The 20,249-nt window shown below is 39.7% G+C and overlaps 1 protein-coding gene across 2 annotated transcripts in view; it reads right to left on the bottom strand.

Annotated features, from left to right (window-relative positions):
* KIF16B (kinesin family member 16B) overlaps window positions 1-20,249 on the bottom strand; it is a 243,748-nt gene that overhangs the window by 17,867 nt on the left and 205,632 nt on the right. For both annotated transcript variants that reach the window (XM_073339553.2, XM_073339554.2), the window contains one exon: window positions 792-875. In XM_073339553.2, coding sequence (XP_073195654.1) covers window positions 792-875 — 84 coding nt within the window. The remainder of the gene's footprint in view (window positions 1-791; window positions 876-20,249) is intronic.

Raw genomic sequence — 20,249 nt, 5'->3', positions numbered from 1 at the left:
CTCTGTACTGACTTGCATCCATCCCTGTGCAATCCCATTAGCTATGACAGGGTTGCAGAGTGGTGTACATTAGTACAAAATCTGGTGTCTCCCCCCTCGCCCCCCCGCCCAAATACGCTATACTATAATGATGAATGAGTTATTGATGAAATACATAATCCTCACAGGTGCCCTGTAAAATAGCTAGAAGGATTTGGCAGTTGGAACTGTGTACTATATGCACACCACAACAAGAGGAAATGAAAAGTATCAGAAACATTGTTATGCTACAATCAAACTTAATTCTAATACTAGCTCAGAGAGGAAACAAAGTAAACTCAAAACAAGTTAGATTACAAATAAAGCTCAATGAAGCCTAAAGAGTGCTTGCCTCTTCATCCCCAGATATTCCGATACAGTAATTAAGATAAAATATTGCAAATCTTCAACTAATGAACTGAGTTTATAGTAGGCAATCTTCTTTAAAATCTTACGCTGTGTAGAGACCATCTGTCTACACTGAACGCTTACTTCACCTCATCCACCACCTTTTCCTCCTTAAATAAATTATACCTCCTATGAACAAAACTAAAGATGCCTTTTTTTAAGACAAGAAGGATTTTTTTGATAAGCATGTTTCATTACTTTGCAATCTACTGCTGCCATCTCCTGTGGTAAATGAAGCAGCAAGTAACTTCACCCTTACAAATAGTCTATTTAACTTCTGCCATATGGGAATGGTTCCTATTGGTCAGACAGACAGAACTCTGTCTAAATACATTCTCAAAAGTTTGTTAAAAAATTACCATTACCTCTAAGTGACTCCGCCGTTCTGCAATCACTCTTTCATCCTTGTTTCCGAACAGCTTCTTTGGAGGGAATTCTAAAGTTGCAAGCTGTAACAGATGTAAGATAATTAATTGGTACTGTAAATGATAAGCTAAACTGAAAAAAATTCTCTTTAAAACACAAAGCGATCAGAGAGAGGAAAATGACAAATATTCACAAGTTACAGTATGTGTCATTAGGTCCAACCCCATTATGCTGTTCTACTGATGTTAATATAATGCAATCTGTACTAAAACAATAGGATTCTACTGTCACAAGTGAATAACGGCAAAGCAAATACAGGAATCTGAATGTCTCCATCTACCAACATAAAAATCAAAAGTTTGTAAACTGAATCTGCATATTACACTAGCTGCAAAGAAGAGAATATGAACTGCTCAGGAATTTTGTAGATTTTAAAGATCAGAATCATCTGTTAAAATCATTGTAAGCTTATCTCTGATTGTGTTACCATCTATTTCATTTGCTTTTGTTTATGATAGCTATATTGTTTCCATCATTAAATCTAAGAGCTTTTACTGAATGCATGCTCTGCAGATAGTTACGCTGGGCTTCAGGTGTCCCTAGGTTAGTGGAAGCTTGATACTAAAAGTCACCGCAGGTGAGCATAAAGACAAGTTAACCTATGATCAGGGTATTTTACTGAATGATCAGGCTAACTTTAGAGTGATCAAACAGAATCCACGTGAATAAGGTAAAAGCTTATGTATCACACTGAAAATGAAAACTACCAACAGCATAGTTTTATTCTCAAAAATGACTATATGAAGATGTCGGTTACCTATGCAATAGGTGCACTCCATGTAGATGTTCAGAATTATATCTGGTTACGTCACTACTTTTTAATTCTGTAGGAACTGCAGAAGCCAGCTCAGCTGAGAGAGAGTGAATAGGATTCTATTCCCTTCTTGTGCATGAAATGCAATTGTTAATTTCCAGTCCATCAGTTATATCTGTTCAGACTCACAGAATAGGTTACACGCAATAGGTTTACACAAGTGTCATGGAAAGGGTAATTTGGCCCATAAAGCCTTATTTCTGGTAATGATGCAAAGGAGGAAAAAAACCACCATTACTCTTAAAGCTTAAGCGCAGTCTGCAGGGGTGGCAGTGAAAGATATCTTTACTGTATCAATGACCATGTCAAATGAGGAAATCATTGAAACACAAACACGCAACCGCACATTGTTAGAGTCAGTGTTCAGAGTGGTTTCAGAGTAGCAGCCGTGTTAGTCTGTACCCGCAAAAAGAACAGGAGTACTTGTGGCACCTTAGAGACTAACAAATTTATTTGAGCATAAGCTTTCGTGAGCGACAGCTTGTTAGTCTTGTTAGCTTGTTAGTCTCTAAGGTGCCACAAGTACTCCTTTTCTTTTTGTTCAGAGTGGGGCACTTCCAAAAGCAATTGCCTCTTTCTGCACAAATTCAAATTGGCTGCCTGAGGATGTCAAGAGAGAACAAAATAAAAGAAATGTTGCCTAGTATATAAGTATATTTTAGGGCTGTAAGGAGTTTATGCTTGTGTACAATACGCAGAAGCACAGTACATTAAATTACAAGCTTTATTTTTGCCTTTGAACATAAACACTCAATGTAGAGGAGTTTTTCAGCTATCTCCAGTTTTTCAGCAATAATTCTTCAACCCTATTCTCTTGTTAAACCCGACCTGGATAATTTAGAGATGTTACATTTAGTTCCTGTCTAGACATCTTCAAGTGAGTAATCTGAAGTGGTGCACCGGGAGCAGTGGTGGAGAGTCTCTTTACTACATCAACCTCTTTTTCCTCAAAATTATATTCCTCGGGTTTCCCCCATCATTTTCTTTTCATCTACTTGCTTCCAAATGCTTAGAGAATTAGCAGCATGTTGCCTAAAATTGTATAAAAGCAATTATGTCCTTGGTAATAATTCTCATTGTATTAATCACTTTTTTTTAGTTAATCTATACAGCGATATTGGTGGACAGCAAAATCTCACCCCTGAAGAAGTTATGCTGTATTAGGCATCACTGCATTATGTGACTGCTAGGTATAATGGTCAGACAAATATAAATATATGCTTTATTTTTTTTAAACATATTTCGCTGTATGTTTGGGGATTGTTTCTTTCTAAATAAAGTGAGTTTACACAAATATAAAGGTTAGGGTTGCCACTTTCAAGATTTGTCCTGTAGAGTCAGAACATATTGTATTGGCTCCATGCAGGGGGGTTTTCCCTACCTTAATTCTATTTGAGATTTAATAATCTTGCTGGATATAGGACTGACTGAGGAAAAGCAGCATTATTCCACCAAAGTGTGGGATGGACAGCAATCCTAAAAATAGTTTTGTAACGCATAAGCTTTCAGAACCTATTTTAGGAGAAAAATCTCTGTTGATTTCTATGGAGCCATTAGGTTCTCTAAGATCATCTTGATCAGGCTAAAGTAGACAAGGGTACCTTAGGGACTCGCCCAGTTTAACCATTGCATAGCTCTGGAATCACTGTGCCATACAAATCTTTGCAACCAGGCAAGCAATGATGAATTCAATATATTTGAGATGGGCCTCAGCCAAACAAATCCACTCTGAAATTTTTGGAGATTCACAATATGAAACACGACTCAGATCAGAATTTCATGGCTGTCCAAAAGCTAGGATCTGAACACCTGGAACTTGGGGAAAAGGGTATGTGTCAGAATCTGGATCCAGATCAGAACACTGAGGCTCAGGCCTATCTTTAGTATACAAATGACATACTGTGAGGACCTTGCATCCTAAAAGGCACACTAGATCTAAATTCGCAAAAAGAAAAGGGATACTTGTGGCACCTTAGAGACTAACCAATTTATTTGAGCATAAGCTTTCGTGAGCTACAGCTCACTTCATCGGATATGAAGTGAGCTGTAGCTCACGAAAGCTTATGCTCAAATAAATTGGTTAGTCTCTAAGGTACCACAAGTACTCCTTTTCTTTTTGCGAATACAGACTAACACGGCTGTTACTCTGAAACTAGATCTAAATTATGCAGCACTGACCATCCTACCCCATTCACCATCCCTTTAATCCAGGTCATTCAGTACAACACTGTTTTATTAATTTATTTTGATATTAAACTCGATTTTATTTTACATTGACCCAGGTTTTAAATGTGTTGCAAACACGTGTCATATCTGTGTCGGTATACTAACAACTAGTAACCTCACTGTATGAGCTACCTGGAGGCTTTGGCAGCCAGGTAAGTGACAGCTGGAGGTTTTGGCATTTGGGTAGGGAACAGCTGGTGCTTTTTTCTCCCCAAGATGATGTGGGAGATGGTTTTGGTTTGTGGTTTCCAGGTGGCAAGCTTTTGGTACTAGGGAGCACATACAACATTTCCTCCCTTCCACTTTTGGGGAAAGGGTTAAATTTGGAAGGGATGTATGTGAATTTTTTCTTCCCCACTACAGCAATTCTTGAAAGCCATTAATTATCCCACTCCACCTCAATATCTGTCAAAACAGCCAACAATGACACACAAAAGCATGCATATTAACTTGATGTTCCTGCTAAAATGATAGGCAGTGAACGTTAATATTGATTACATTTCAACAGTAACTTCTACAATGAAAAGCATTGGAAGTTACTGTTGAAAGGTAATCAATATTGACATTTACTGCTTATAAGTTTAGCAGAAACAGTGCCAGTCTTCATTACCAACAGCCCACTGAAACAAAAGGGAGACATTCAAACCACTTAGAACTCATGTTTCAGACTGGCTGCAGACTCAGGCAGATATCAGGCAGACTCAGGCATCAGTTAATATCCAATTCACATTCTGAAGGTCATCTTTGCAATCATGAGGGCTAGAAACCCTTTTCTTAGATTACACAAGTGGAAACAAATTTGTTAACAATTATGAAGAACTGTAAACATTCTTTGTAATTATGTGGTAGAGTATATAATGCTTATATATTGCTGGTAGGGGTCTTCTTACAGCTGCCATAATTTGTGCAACCGATTATGGTAAAAAGGGGAGGATCTTTTGCATTTTTGTGGGGAAAAAATCATTAATTGTAAGAGGTTCTACTAAATATGTGATGTATAAACACACGACAGCAATTCCTATATCAGAACGGTGACTGTTATAACAAAAAAAGAAAAAGGAATACGAACATACCAAGCCATAATTTTGTACAAGCAGCTTCGGTTCTGATGTGTAGTTCAACGTGAAGTTCAGAATCAATTAAAAGAAAACTTCACTCAATTCAGCAACCTGACAGTTCAAAAGTTAAAAAGCATTTGTCTCTACAGGCATAAACTAGGAAATGTATCTGAAACTAGGAAGTTTTAAAAATATTACTGGTATTTGAGCTACTAATGGTAGCAACATTTTAATCCATACAGTGAAATTGTCACGGGCAATGTGGGAAGCCTTTAAGAAACTGTCAAGCAGCTGCAAATTGTATTACATTTGCCAGAGATTATCACCCTCCTGATATTTATACAATCACTGAAATTCACTTGTTCATCGACTCCAACGCACAGGGATGTCTGAGGGGGGTAGATTATGTATATGGATCTCTGTCTCAGCTAAAACAAGTGTAAAAAAAAGTATATAGTATCCAGAGCGGATACAAAATCATTCCTTTGAAAAATCAACTGACCTTTCACTTACCCTCTCATCCAGCTGAGCTCCCAGGCAGTCACACCTTAGCTATTAGGACCAACTTTTCTCATTAACATAATTTAAAACAATGCCACACATTAAGACAGCAGCACAAGTATTCTAATTTCTTACTGGTCTAGGTTTCTTCTTGCATGACTTTTTCCCTCCTTTGCTGCAGTGGTGAAAATGTTTGCCAGCAGTTCTATAGTTTGGATGTTTTGTCATTTTCTTGGGCTGCTTGAGGAGGTGATGTGTTTTCTGTAGGGCAAATTAACAAACCCAATTCCCTGCTTGATAGGAATAGTAATTTAGAGTGATTTCCTGAGGGGAAGCGCCTACATGTGGTGAGCAAGGTTTCTACTTTTTATTTTGACTGCAGAGGCATTTCCCTACCATACTTAATTATACTATCATCCTGAAACAAATTTTGTTACACACACATGCACATGCAAAGAGCTAAAATACTCAGAGCTCTTCTGGCTGAACTTCAAAGAAAATGGTGAATTAAATAATCCAAGGAAACATCAGATAGGAGATTGTATATCAGTGCTCTTTTAATGTGTGTTAGCATATGTGATGGGGCCTCTGCCCCATGCTGGGTTGGTAGGGGTGAAGGTGGTCCGGCAGGCCAATTAAAACCCTGAGTAGACCTAGAGGAGGAGCCAGGAAGCAGGACACTAATTAGGAGTAAGCTCGGCTGAGCAGGAGCAGGTGGGGCCAGCATATAGCCAAGTTGTTGACTATTGTAAGGGCAGAGAAAGTCTGCAAGGAAGAAAGACTACTGTCACTCCCGAGTGGAAGGTGTTGGAGGATGGCAAACCCAGAGAGGGAAGAATTCAGTAAGGTAGGAAGAAGCCCAGGGAAACTGCAGCAAAGATTAAGAGAGATAGACCTTGGCTTCATGTTATAGGATATCTGGGCTGAAACCCAGTGCAAAGGACAGATCTGGGTTCCCCACCAGCCACTTGGTAGTGTAGTACAGGGGCTCTCAAAATGGGGGTCATGAGATTATTACATGGGGGGGTTGCGAGCTGTCAGCCTCTACCCCAAACCACACTTTGCCTCCAGCATTTATAATAGTGTTACACATAAAAAAGTGTTTTTAATTTATAAGGGGGGGAGGGGGTTGCACTCAGAAACTTGCTCTGTGAAAGGTGTCACCAGTACAAAAGTTTGAGAACCGCTGGTGTAGTAGGAAGCGAGAGCTTGAAGCATGGCCTGGTGCAAGACTTGAGCCCTGAACAAAAGTCAGCAAAAGTTATGCTATGAGCAAAAGTCATGTCCTGTCAAAAAGCAGATGCCTGCTGGTACATGAACTTGGCACAAGTACCAGCAGCATTGCTAAACCACATTGAATACGTAAACATGTTCCAGCAGATCAGCATAAGGACACCCCAAGTCAGCACAAGATGATTTGTCTGAAACATCAGGAGAAAGGTACAAGGGGAGGTAACAAACATGTCACGAAACACGTAAGGTGGTACCTAAATTGTTTATCCCAGATTGTTTGTCTCAATCTATAAATGTTGAGATACCTTGCCCTAACTCTCTTCCGGCCTAGAGGGGAGCGGAAAGTCCCGCCGCTCACTGAATTGGTCCATTCTAACAGGCATACATGTGCAATGTAATTGCAGACATTGATCCATGGAGCTAGGACCGTGCTTCATTGACAATAAATCTGGCCCAGCGCCTTCGTCACTGAACTGACTCTATGGTCTCTTCGGGCCGTTCAACCGAGGTCTGCTGGGCTGGCTAGCTGCGCAGAGCCAGCACAACACAACAGACATGCTGCCAACAACTAACACTGGTGACCCCGACCGCTCATCTGGTAAGTAGGAGAGCTGTCCTCTGTAGGAATCGCGATCTAACACGGCAGAAAACGCCAAGCTAGGGAACCCCCCCCCTTATCTCCTCCCTTCAAATCCCCAGAGTTTGATGAGGTATGGATGCGCTGGGTAGCCAGCAAAGGAAGTACATACGAGTTTTAAAAAGGATCGTGGAAAATCATGGACTGGTAAGAGAGCCCTGGAAAGCTCTCTCTTAGCAGGGTGGCAAGCAGTCCAGAGACATTATATGGTACAGCAAGTACAGGAACAAAACAGGAAACTGGAAACAGCTGTAGAGAAACTGCAAAAAAGAGAAATGCCGTCCCCCGTTATAAATCTCTTTGGGCTACAACAAACTTCGGGTATTTATACAGTGCCTGAAGAATGGAGACAGAAATGGTGGCCCTCGCAAAATTAAAAGATGAAACAGGGATGACTGGAATGGGTGTTGCAATGGGGACATGTGGAATGACCAAGAACAACCACCACTGTACCGTAAGAGCCAGATTCCAGTAAAACTTAAACCACATGGCATTGGTCACTGTCGGAAGACTGGATACTGGGCTAGATGGACCATTGGTCTGACCCAGTAAGGCCGTTCTTATAAGACCAAAACTGGTGCCTGTCAGAACAGGAGAAGTAAGTGCACAGGAGAGGGAAGTAGACTCCGGATTGGTAAATCAGATAAAAGGAAAAAATGGAACAGTTCACAGAGAACTGTAGGAGACAGGAGCTGCAACTTAATCGCAGGGGAGTGGATAAAAAAGAATTTCAAGGTGAAAAACCTACAGTAAGCAAGTTAACACCTAAAACTTATGCATTCATGCATGGATTTTCCCAGAAACAATTAACAGCAGTTTCTTAATGTATGCGCAACATGTCCCAGGTGGCATAGGACCAGGATTCATCACTAAATTTGGTCCGCTGGTTGGATCATTAGCTTCCCTGGCTCGGGCCAGGTACTGACAGGGAGTGTAACATGAACACTGATCCATGTCCCAAAAGCAAAGAAAGGCAACCCTGCAATCCATTTGGCAGGCAGACAAAAGCAACAGACACAGAGAACAAATTCAGGTTTTTCAAGAGCAGATAACAACCCTCACTTGCCTCTCAAAACCAGGATTAAAAACAAGGGATTTAGGTTCCCAACTACTTTAACCCATGGAGCCCCATTTCTCACTCACAGAAATAATATAACCTTCTTTCCCAAATATTTTTACATAGTAGTTAAAAAATGTTTTATATCCTGTTTGCTAAACATGCTGCTGCCACCTGTACTTTGATAACTTAACAACGTTTCTTAATCTCCCTCAACTCAGGTCTCCCTCCCTTCCTAGGCTGCTCTCCCATCCTCCCCCTTCTGTTCACTTTCTCTGTTTTAAAAGTTAAAAGTTCTAGTTATTACAGAAACCTCCATCGCTGAAAGAGAGGAAGCACCTGAAAACACTAACTTTCTTAAAGATATGGCTGCCAAGCAACAGAAATGCACACTCTGCTTCTAATCCTAACCACTGACTAATATTTAAAATCATGGGTTTTCCCTAATTCCATATAGCAGAGTTTTTAAAATAAATAGTAATATAAAGTAATGGACAATATCTTAAATTACTGACTTAATACAACAAGTGGGCAAATAACTTAGTATGAATTTTTCTCAATTCTTATTAAAAGTTTTAAATAAAAAGGTAATAATTTGCTTATTTAATTATTTAACTCCTTTGTTTACTTGCCTGTTTTCTAAAATGCATTGCTTTAATAATTAAGCTCTTAATGCCTTATATTGTTATGAATACAATTCTGGAGCCATTCGTCTTTAATTGTAAGTTTGTCCTGTGTTGTATGTTGCGTGTCACGTGATTACTTTTCTGTTTTAATTTTGTTGCAACAAAAGTTGACTTTTTAAATATATAAGTGGTACCACACTATTCTAATATTATGGTTGGGGTATAACCATTATAATACCAATTAATTTTTTGCAAAGCTCAAAAAGGCCTCACTTATAAGTGTATGTACATATATTTTTGCCTAAACAAATAATGCAATTGCAAAAATAATTCTATTTTATTAATCACACTTTTTTTTATTAAAAATGTAAGGGGAACCTCAACATTAATGCAAAGCTAATATTCACAAAATGTCAATTTCTTGTTTGGGTTTTGTAAACTTGTTTTCACCTTTATTAAATATTGAAATACAGTTATAAGTAAGGCCCTACTTGAATTGTGGGATGATTGTCAAAAATTGCGACTGAGTTACAATTAAAAACTATCATAATTCACACTCACAAGAATTAAGGTTTCACCACAACCATGAATCGGACATTTCCTAGTTTTCTAGTGCTTGACTTTGCAACCTTAGTAACATTCATTTAACATTTTTGTATGTAGTTTCCTAAGCACGATGTTGCTTTTTATTTTTTTCTTCTTAAGAAAAAAGGCAAAAATTGCTGGGTCATGCAAGACCTCCATGTTTTGGGAACTGAACCCAATATTTATTCATCAAGATTGTGGTGGAAGACAAACTCCAACTCCCTGAAGTATGATCTACTGCAGTGGTGCCCAAATTGTTCCGCTCGTGCGCCCCCTTTACCAGTTATGGAATGTGTCCACACTCCCCCTGGGCCAGGAACGAAGTTGACAGCTGGGCCAGGGCTGGGGGCGGAGCCGGAGCAGAGCTGGGTTGCAGAACGGGGCTGGGTGGCACTCCCTCCCTGCCCCCCTTTGGGGACTGGCCAGGGCCCTGCTGTGCCTCCCCCTCAATGTTCCTCTGTGCTCCCCTAGGGGGGCATGCTCCACAATTTGGAGACCACTGCTCTAGTGGAAGCCTTGTAGAAACTCTTGCCTCTGTATGTTTTTTCCTAGTATGGTAATTATTTGGGCTTAAATTCATAATATTCCCATTACAAATACACTACCAGGATCAGATCAGTCTGTTAGTTGTGTATTCAGTTCCCATTGACTTCACTGAAACGGATAGGATAATGAGGCCCCTGGAGCGCTACACTTACACAACATATTACCATTTGACTAATGTGCCTCACTTAAGTTCAGAGATAAGAACTCTCTGTAGCAGTTTTAACAGTTCATCCAGAAATGATTTGCCTGTTGCATACAAGCTCATCTAAGTGACATCTGGCTGCATTTATGAAACTTCCTTCTCTTGTGTGACTGACTAATGCTGTAAATTTCAGCCACCCTTGCCTTTGAGAAATGCTAATAATGAAAACTCAAAGGACAGGAATAATTCTTTCTGCTGAACAAACTTACATTCCTTAGTACTCAATATTAATGGCAGATCCCAGGTTTAAAAAACAGATGTTATGGAGAAATATACCTGCAAACAAATAAGCAGTACTTCTCTAAGTCTGATTTGTTGTAGGCATAAAGCAGCAAATCTTTAGAATAAACTAGGCTTATTATTGAGAGAAATAAAAGAGCTTTCTACATTGCTTAGAATGATAAAAAAGGAAACATTCAAAATAAAGAATCTATAAGCTAAAACCCTTATTTTTAAATGTAGATAGCCTGCACAAATATTTACATTTATGTTTAATCTTTAAACAGATGATAAAGCTGGCTGCTTAAACACAAGATTAAGTACACACCAGGAGACCTCATACAACTAATCTCCACAAACCATCAACTCTCATCTGTCTATGCAAAAGTGAAACTCAAAAGATAGTAAGATCTCCTAGCTGGACAGCTATATTATGAAAAGATGGATTCTCAGCAAAACACTTGGGGGGCAGAAGGAGTTTGGAGCCAAGGGGGAAAAAGCAACTGTGGGGAACAGAGGGCACCCGTGTTGGTGACTCTCTACTTTATTATGAGTCTTGCAATATTTTTCTTAAGGTCTCAGATCCTAGAGTCAAATGAACATATATGAGAATCTCCAACTGTGACACATGGCCAGAAAGGGTTAAGTATCCTGCACGATAAATGATGCAAATTCAACCTTTAGGGATATATTGGTAGATAATGTTTCTGTTTTTGTGTATTTACATATATGTGGTTAGAGGTTGACAATGTAATCAAACAGGTCCTGTCTATGCTGTATTCTGTTAATTCAGAGATCAAAAGGAGATCTTAACATTTAAATGAATTGTAAATATAGGGATATCACTGTAGTGATTTCTCTTTGAAGTATATAGCAGATCACCTACAAATGGTGGAAAACAGCTGGAGATTTTACTATCTTTTGAGTTTCACCTTTGCATAGACAGATGAGAGTTAATGGTTTGTGGAAATTAGTTGTATGAGGTCTTATGGTGTGTATTTAATCTTGTGTTGAAGCAGCCAACTTTATTATCTGTTTAAAGATTGAATATAAATTTAAATATATGTGTAGGCTATCTAAATTTAAAGCACCATTTAAAAATAAGGTTTTTAGCTTATAGCTTGATTCTTAGGAAATAGGTCTACTTCAAAGTCTGGATGATTGCCTATTGTTCGCCTAAGGACTCCCAGCTGTCAAGAGAAGGCCTGGAACTGTATAAAAAACCCTTGGGTCCTGATCCTTTTTATCTCAGATCTGCTTGATGCTTTATGCAGGGGAAGGTTGAGTCATAAGACTGAGATCTCCAGTCCAATCTGGATCACTCTGAATATGAACACTGGACTATAACCTATGGACTAATTCTGAAAGAACTCTTTGCAACTACAAAGCTCACCACCTCTACTATAAAACTGATCTCAGAATGGTACTCATGTCTATATGTATACTGTTCTTTTAACCAATACTCTGTCTTTTCTTTTTTTAATAAATTTTTGTTTAGTTAATAAGAATTGGCTGTAAGCATGCATTTGGGTAAGATCTGAAATATTCATTAACTTGGGAGGTAATGTATCCGATCCTCTGGAATTGGCAGAACTTTCTTATATGATGAATAAGATTTCTCATCATATCTGACTTGAGTGTCTGGGTGGAAGCCCAAGGCTAGGTTGCTATAAGGGAACTGTGTTGTTATGGCTTCTGTGCAACCAGTAAGGTATTGTAGAAGGTGTTTTGTGCTGGCTTGGTAAATCTTAAGCATTAGAATATCCACCAGCTTTGGCGATTGTCTGCCCCATTCTTTGCAGTTTGCTTTAACTGAGTAACCTCAGTGGGGCCTCCGAGGACCCCGGTCACACCACCTCATTCATTTTATTTTATTTTACTTTTATAGCTATAGATATATAAAAATAAAGATTCTAGACCTCGTGATTTCAGAGACAGCTTTGGAAGTGTGACCCAAATGCGCCCTACAAGTTCAAAAGCCTAAAAGCAAAGAAAAAGATCCCAAGATTTTTCTTATTTAAAATCTTCTGATTTTTAAAGCAATTTCATGATTTTGGGGGGCCTGACTACTGATATTTGAACATTTGGGGTTGGCAATATTAGGACATAAGTCAATTTCACAAGCGTCATGACTACTGAGTCATTGCTAGCGCAATATATATTACAATAATTCTAGAGTAACAAGTATTACACAGTCAATTTAACGTAATGGTGTCAGCCCATTTGTAAAGGGTTTGCTAATCCAGCCAGGTAAGGAGGCTACACAAAGCTATAATCGCTTGAAAACATCCTTGCCAAGCTACTTCATCCTCAGCACACACAGAGCCCATCTCACAAGAACGCATTATTGTTGAGAAATCTTTGAGTTCAGTTAGACAACACAACTAGAAGAGAGACTAAACACACTTAAATAAGCAAATAAAAACCCCTACAATATTAAATCATTAACAAATTTGTGTTGGTTAACAGTTTGCCTGACTATTCGTGTTAATGATATGATTATTTATTCCACATAAAATTACATTATAACTGGAGTTAAAGTTGAGTACATATAAGACACCTATACTTAAAAACATTACAGGGCTATTGTATTTCTCTCCAACACAAGCATAACAAACCTAGGAAATCCAGTATTACGTTTAAACATAAAAGAAATGCAAACAGTATGAAAATACACAACTGAAGCATGCAAACAACCTTAACTCCACCCAGGTGGTGACACCAGGGACTAACCAGACAATTACGATCAGTACATAATATCTATAGTTCCACAGAAGAAACTGACTTTTAAAGACATAGATTGATTCTTTTATTGCTCATGGTCTCATGTCCATTTTACAGATTGAAACCGACATTCAGAGATAGTCTGCTCTAGTGCCCACTGAAGTCAGTAGGACACTTTCTGTTCATTTTAATGGGTGCTAAATCACTCAGATTCTAAGTGATTTGTCCAAGGGCACACAGCAAGTCTGTGGCAGAGTCAAGAAAAGCACCAGAATCTGACTCCTAGGACTCTGTAAAATCAGGGCGGTAAACACCTTACAGGGTAATCAGATTCAAAACATAGAGAATCCCTCTAGGCAAAACCTTAAGTTACAAAAAGACACAAAAACAGGAATATACATACCATTCAGCACAGCTTCTTTTCTCAGCCATTAAACAAAAGAAAATCTAACGCATTTCTAGCTAGATTACTTCGCATCTACAAAGAAAAGGAGATATAAAAGTCTTCCTGCACATCAGCTCCATGTACTTAGAGTCCTTCTCCTTGGGAGTGCATTTAAACTTGCCTTGTCAGGTTCTATCATTTACCATGGTTACAACCAAGGAGTTTGGGGCCAGATGGGAATAAAAACCTTCAAATCCCTGCATAGGAATGAAGTAGCGGTTTTCCATGTGGTCAGCTGCAGGGAATACTAAAGTCAGTGTGCTCAAGAGGACCTTAGTAGGCTAGAAGAGCACATAGACTCTCACAGGGGAAGATGGCTGCAGGATATCCTCCAATTTGTGGGTGTCCTCCTGCAGGAACTCTGCTTGAATACCCAGGGAGGCAGCCACAAGCCGCAACAGGTCTTGGTACCCCTTGAAATCCTCCTTTATCAAAGGGATGGAAGAGCCTGGCATCGCAGAACAGTTCAGGGATGAGGATGAGGCAGTTAAGTGGGCCCAAGCCAGTCCTGCTGCAGGACTCACTGACCCAGGTGTGACAACCCTGGAAACTCCTTGAGGGGGAAGCTTCACCATTATCTGGATATGCAGTGGATCCAGATCAACCAGGTCAATGCTGCAGACCTGGCCAGTGATCTTGGCCTTGAGTAGGATGAAGAACTGGACTTCCATGACCAAGGATCATCTCATGGATTCTATGGTGGCCCCTGGTATAGTAAGGACATTGGTGACCACTAGGCACTGGGCCAAGGGCCTCTTCATGACTACGAGACGAGCGCCAATCCTGGTACCCATAGCGCTCAAGCAATGGAAAGCAGAAAGAGGAAGAACCTGACTTGGACACCAAGGAGTCCCGGGCTTCGAGGGATAGCAGTGGGGCTACCCCTGATGGTGCAAGTACCCAGTCCAACTCATCCAGAGCCCTGAATGATGAGGGGGCTGGCAGTGACAGTAGAAACGGTACTGTGAGCACCGAATATGCCTTCATCACTTCTGGTGCTGGGAGTGGTGTTGACTCCGAAGTCGGCATCATCTCCAAAGTAAACAACAGTGCTGAAGTAGAAGGCGGTGACTGCCGCCACAGGAACACTGGCAGCACCAGCAGAAGGTATACCAAAGTTCCTGGAGCTGAGGGGGTCCCTTGTGTCGAGCCCAGACATTGGCCCATTTCCACTGAGCATGGAAGAGAAGCACTGGAGTGCGACACCAACAGACCTATAGGTTCAGCAGCCCAGCCAGCCAACAGGACTATAAAGGACACAGCCCTGGAAAGTCCTGGCCCAAGGGAGAGGTCAGGACAGAAAGGCAGAGGAGGTCCACGGCTGCCTGATACATCACAGGTGTGGAAGCAGCCGGTGGTGGTGTTGCCCTCATTTGTACTGGTATCAATGGATGCCACAGGGCCAGAATCAGAGTCAACAGTACAGGGTCTCTGACCTCCCTGTATGGTGCCAGGAAGTGACTGATAGGACCCACTCCATCCTGTGCACTGGCATTCATCGTGTACCGATTCATGCTTCTTCTGGGGGAGGGAGATGAGTCCTGACAGTACCTGCGGTGGCCTTGGTCAATCTTATATGACCTCTTTTTGGCGCACTCAGTGGGGAATGACTCCTCCATCTCTTCAGCGAGGTGCCAGCTCCAGGACATGAAGCGGCAGCACTGTCCATACGCAAGGGTGACCTCCATTCTGATGACGTCCTCGGTGCTGAAGCAGGTCACATGGCCTGTTCGAGCAGTGCTGCTTCAGACAAAGATCTCTCACTGCTTGAGTCCATTTTGTGAATGATCTGCAAATCGAACATCGCTCCCTGATGTGGGCTTTGCTTAGACACAGCGGGCACTGTATGCTGGGACTGTTGTTGGGGATTGCCCCCTTGCATGATGTACAATGGTTAAACCCTGATGTAGGCATCACCAGAGAAAACTTATACAACTAACTACCACCAAGTCTAACTATACTAGGGATACTAATTAACTATATACATATTGAGAACAAAGTCAATAAATAGAGGAATGTGAGGTAAAATCCTACAGAGCTCTGACTCCAGCAATGGACGGTAAGGAGGAACTGAGAGGGGGCAGTTGGTGCAATCTCATATAGCCAAGGGAGGGGCTATGGCCATGAGGCATGAACACTGCCTATCTACAGGTACTGTTAGGCAAAATTCTGTGGCTCCAAAGTGCTCGGTGTACACACATTTAAGTGGAATACATGGCAGCATCTTCTCAAAGAAGATTATTCTAATATACCATGGATGGAGGACAGCTTCCTCTCTAGATTGATGTGGTTTAGGTGGGATAAAACAGGAAGATGGTTAATGTGGAAGTCCCTATTTGGGTGCTGAGGGGTCTGAAGATGGCACAGGCTTCCTTGGTACAAAGTGAGTGCTTAGAGTCTCTGTTGGAGCGGTCATACTTAGATGACACTGCGGGTAGCTTCAGTGCCAAGGATGATTTCAGTACCAAGGATGATTTAGGTACTGCGGTAAGTCTGGAAGAACTTGAAGTCTTTGATGAGCTCTCAGTACTGGAGAAGCTTGGAGACTCAGTGGTACCCTGTCTGGGACATGAGGTATCAGAAATTGTCAGTTTTGGTAGTGCCCTAACCATCTTTGATGGAGGCTCTCTGTGAGGACACTAGAAGTCCTTTTCCTGGGAACCTTATCAGTACCCTATGTACTCTTACCCCACTCACTGAGTTGCTCATGGTATATGAAGTTGATGGGGAGCTTGGAGACTGATATACAGGTGGTTATCTGGGCCTGGACTGCTCCATTGTAAGACGCCTAAATTTAATTTCCCTGTTTTTTCAAGATCTGCTTTTAAAAGATAAACAGATCTTACACTTTGTTGTTATACGGGTGTCTCCCAGACAGCAGAGGCTAAATGTCTGTCACTAACTGGTATAGATTCTCTGCAGGAGAGGCAGCAGTTGACTTCCAGGAATTCCAGCATACCCCAAAGATGATGACCCTCAAAGATAGCCCCTCGGAGGGGGAAGAGGAGGAAAAAAGGGTGTGTGTTAAAGAAAGCAACCCCCTTAAGATAATGTAAAATTAAAGCTAAGTTAAAAAAACAATAGGAAATTACTAAACTAAAATAATCAGTAAAGTCTAAGCTCTGAACTAAGTTCAATGCAGGTACTCTAGGTATTAAGTCTCAGGCTGAATGGCAGTTGAGAAAGAACTGAGGGAGTTTGCCTGAACAGCTCTACACATGCTCAATACAGAGCATGAAGATACCTGGAATGCATGTGTAGGCTAAACTGGCATTGTTACCAAAAATCTCTGATCAAAGGTGTATGGGACACATGAAGTGGAGCACCCACAGGGATACTACTTGAAGTAGAACACACTATTGTGCATCAAGGTGATACATGGACCAGCACATGGTCCATCTTAACCCTATCCCAAGGCTCTCACACAAGCTAGAGTCATTCAGATCCAGTTTTTAGGAAGGAAACCTCTTGCATCTGAGATCAGATCCAAAACCCATTTTCCCGATCTTTTTCCTAGTCATGCGGAATTGTATACCATGCAAGTGTCAAATATGCTAACATTGGTCCTGCAATCTAATCCAATCAGGTCTGAGCTAGTCTTAAAGTTGGTGGAGTTTTTTTTTAGTTCAACTGGTGACTAACACATTTACCATCTGTGATGCTGTATGATTCAGTATGACCATTTATATCGTTGATATTACCACTGTTATACAATTTCTGTGCAAAGTACGTCATGTAAGGTGTCAATGGCAAAACTACAATCCATGATATACGATTATCCTGGTTAAATCCATGTATCATTTTTGTATCTATAACTGTGAATACTGGCCACGGACTTGCATCTTACGCATGTACTGTATTCTGGGTAACACCCAGCAGATAAGGTTAACAGGGCTAGACAGCTATGTGATAATGGCCCATTAAGGACATTTCACTCTAACAGTGAAGCCTTCCTATGGACGCCTCAGAAAGAAGAGGGGCAATGGCTGCCTCTGTGAGCCAACAAAGCATGTAAGGACATGTGATATGCTCATGTGATTCTGGACTCCATCTTGGGCCAGTAACTTTCCATAAACAGAGACTGAGGAGCTTTGTTTTGAGACAGTAAAATTCCATGCACATGACAAAGGATATAAAAAGCACCTGAGACATCTCCATTTTGCCTTCATTTCCTCCTTTATTTCTCTGGACTGGATTTCTAACAAAGAAACTTCGAACAAGGACTGATGATCCCCAACCTGTTTGGGTAATTTCCAGAAAAGCTTTTGCAAGCTAGCAGTTTATTCCATCACTGTTATCTTGACCTATGAACTCTGAAAAATCATCTGTATGCATATGACCTATTTACTTTTCATCTTATTTTCTTTTATTATTAACTTTAGTTACCAAAGGATTAGCATCAGTGTGATTATTGGGTAAGATCTGAGTTATATATTGACCTGGCTAAGTGATCTCTTGGGATTGGAAGGGCCCTATATCTGATTAAATTGGTTTTCAATAACCACTCATCATAAAGTCCAGTGTCTGGCTGCTGAGCCAAGGGCTGGAATGCCTAGGAGACTGTTTCTGACTTCTTGTTAAGCACTGTGGTGACACTGAAGTTCACTTTTATTACTGACTTGGTATAGTCGAATGATAGAATAAGCATAAGCACCAGTTACAGATGAGTCTGTCTTATTTCTCAACAGTCTGTCCTGAATTTGGTATCCTTAGTTGTGACCCTCTGAGGCTCGGTCATTTATGACACCATGATGAATCTTGCATTGAACAGTATGAAGCAACAAACAAACATGAACAGGATTTTACAGTTTATCCATGGTGAGCAATGGTCCTGTTCGTATATATTTTCAGACTGATGGGTTCAATTTCTTTTAAGTAATCTGTAGCAGAACATGTCCCTTAGCCAAAAAAAGTCCAATACCGTGTGGAGTGATCACAGGCCTATTTATTTAGCTGTTTTGGTAACTCATAACAAACTAAAAGATGATGTGGGAAGAGTACCTAAACTAGACCGGTGTACATTTTTTTCAGCAAACAGCATTTTTGCAAAAAATGAATTTTGGAGGGCTCCAAAACAATTTGTGAATTAAAGTCAAATTCAATTAATTGCTTAGGTTGAAAAATATAAAAAGTAAAAATGTTTAATCTTTTGTTCCAAAACAGTGTTGTGTTTTGAAATTTGCCTAATTTAAAAAATTAAAAAAAATAAATAAAACCCCCACAGAACAAGGGCAAAAAAGCCACCCAAAGATGACTGATGCAAAATGAAAAAATTAAAAAAAAAATGCCCCCTGAAAAATCAGTTATTTGCTCAATTCTAATACACACTATTCTATGAGTACAAGAAAGAAAAGAGAGTTACTTGCCTGTAGAATTCTCATAATTAAGGGGTTTGGGTTGGAAAAGCCTCTGTGATTATTTTTTTGTTACAAAAGCATTCTCCACTAATACTTGAATGAGATATGAATATAAATGGAAAAATGGAAAATGATATATGCTGTAATGATTGTAATTTGTGCTGAACAAAAGAGGTGACTAATATTCTTTTATAAAAGTATTGTAATAGATATGCATTTTTAATATTACTGTTTTATTATTTTGCTTTCAATATTTATGGAAAGTGGCATCACTAAGACTAGCGAAGGGCTAAACAGGAAAATTAAAATTAATTCATCCTTTTATGAACTATATTTCATATATCATCTTCTTAATGCTTTTCTTTGTTTGACATAATTACACTGCATAAGGGCATCTTTATATGTATTATAATGTTGCTGGTCACAAGCATTATAGTTAATACTGCAAACAGTTTCCATTCTAACCTTGTGTTCTCACATTAAATTTTCTGCAACATTCACCTTTTGAACTGCAATTTTCCATTCTCCGCCATGCCATTCTCTGCCTTTAGATGAATATAATTCCCTGTATATATAATTTGGGAAACTGAACAAAATCCCCTTTCATTTCTCTGAGTCACAGGGCAATGACATAAAAACACATATTTTCAATTGCTAAAAAAATCTAAGTACACTGTTCATATTAGGGGGCATTCTTGAAGTATTAATTAAAATCAGTATGTTAGAGTTTATTTTGATTGCCACTGGGTAAAATTTTCAAAACTAGCAACGGGATTAGGATCTTTAATCACTTAGGTGTTTTTGAAATATTAACCAAACATGGATAATTGCCAGGCGGTTAGTTGCCTTTAAAATGATCTATAGTAAGAATCCATCGAGGATAAAAACTTGTCTTCACAAAATAATAGTACAGAGTTATGTACTATACTGGTTTAATTGATAAATTGTATTAACTAATTTAATTCTTGTTAATATATCTTGAATTTACTTTTTGTAACTTTCTTTAGTTCACCACTGAATTTTGGTTTGGTTAATAAAACTTATAAAACCTGAGTAAGTCTCAAATTTATTGACTAAGGTCCCAATTCTACACTGAACTCATTGCAGAATCAGCGCTTTTGCCTTAATAACAGATTTCAAACAAAATCATTAGAAATATTTGACAAG

This window comes from Lepidochelys kempii, chromosome 3 (assembly GCF_965140285.1).
Source record: "Lepidochelys kempii isolate rLepKem1 chromosome 3, rLepKem1.hap1, whole genome shotgun sequence".
In the NCBI taxonomy this organism is placed as follows: domain Eukaryota; kingdom Metazoa; phylum Chordata; order Testudines; family Cheloniidae; genus Lepidochelys; species Lepidochelys kempii.
The sequence above is the reverse complement of the archived record's forward strand: the minus strand, read 5'-3'. Positions and strand labels throughout refer to the sequence as shown.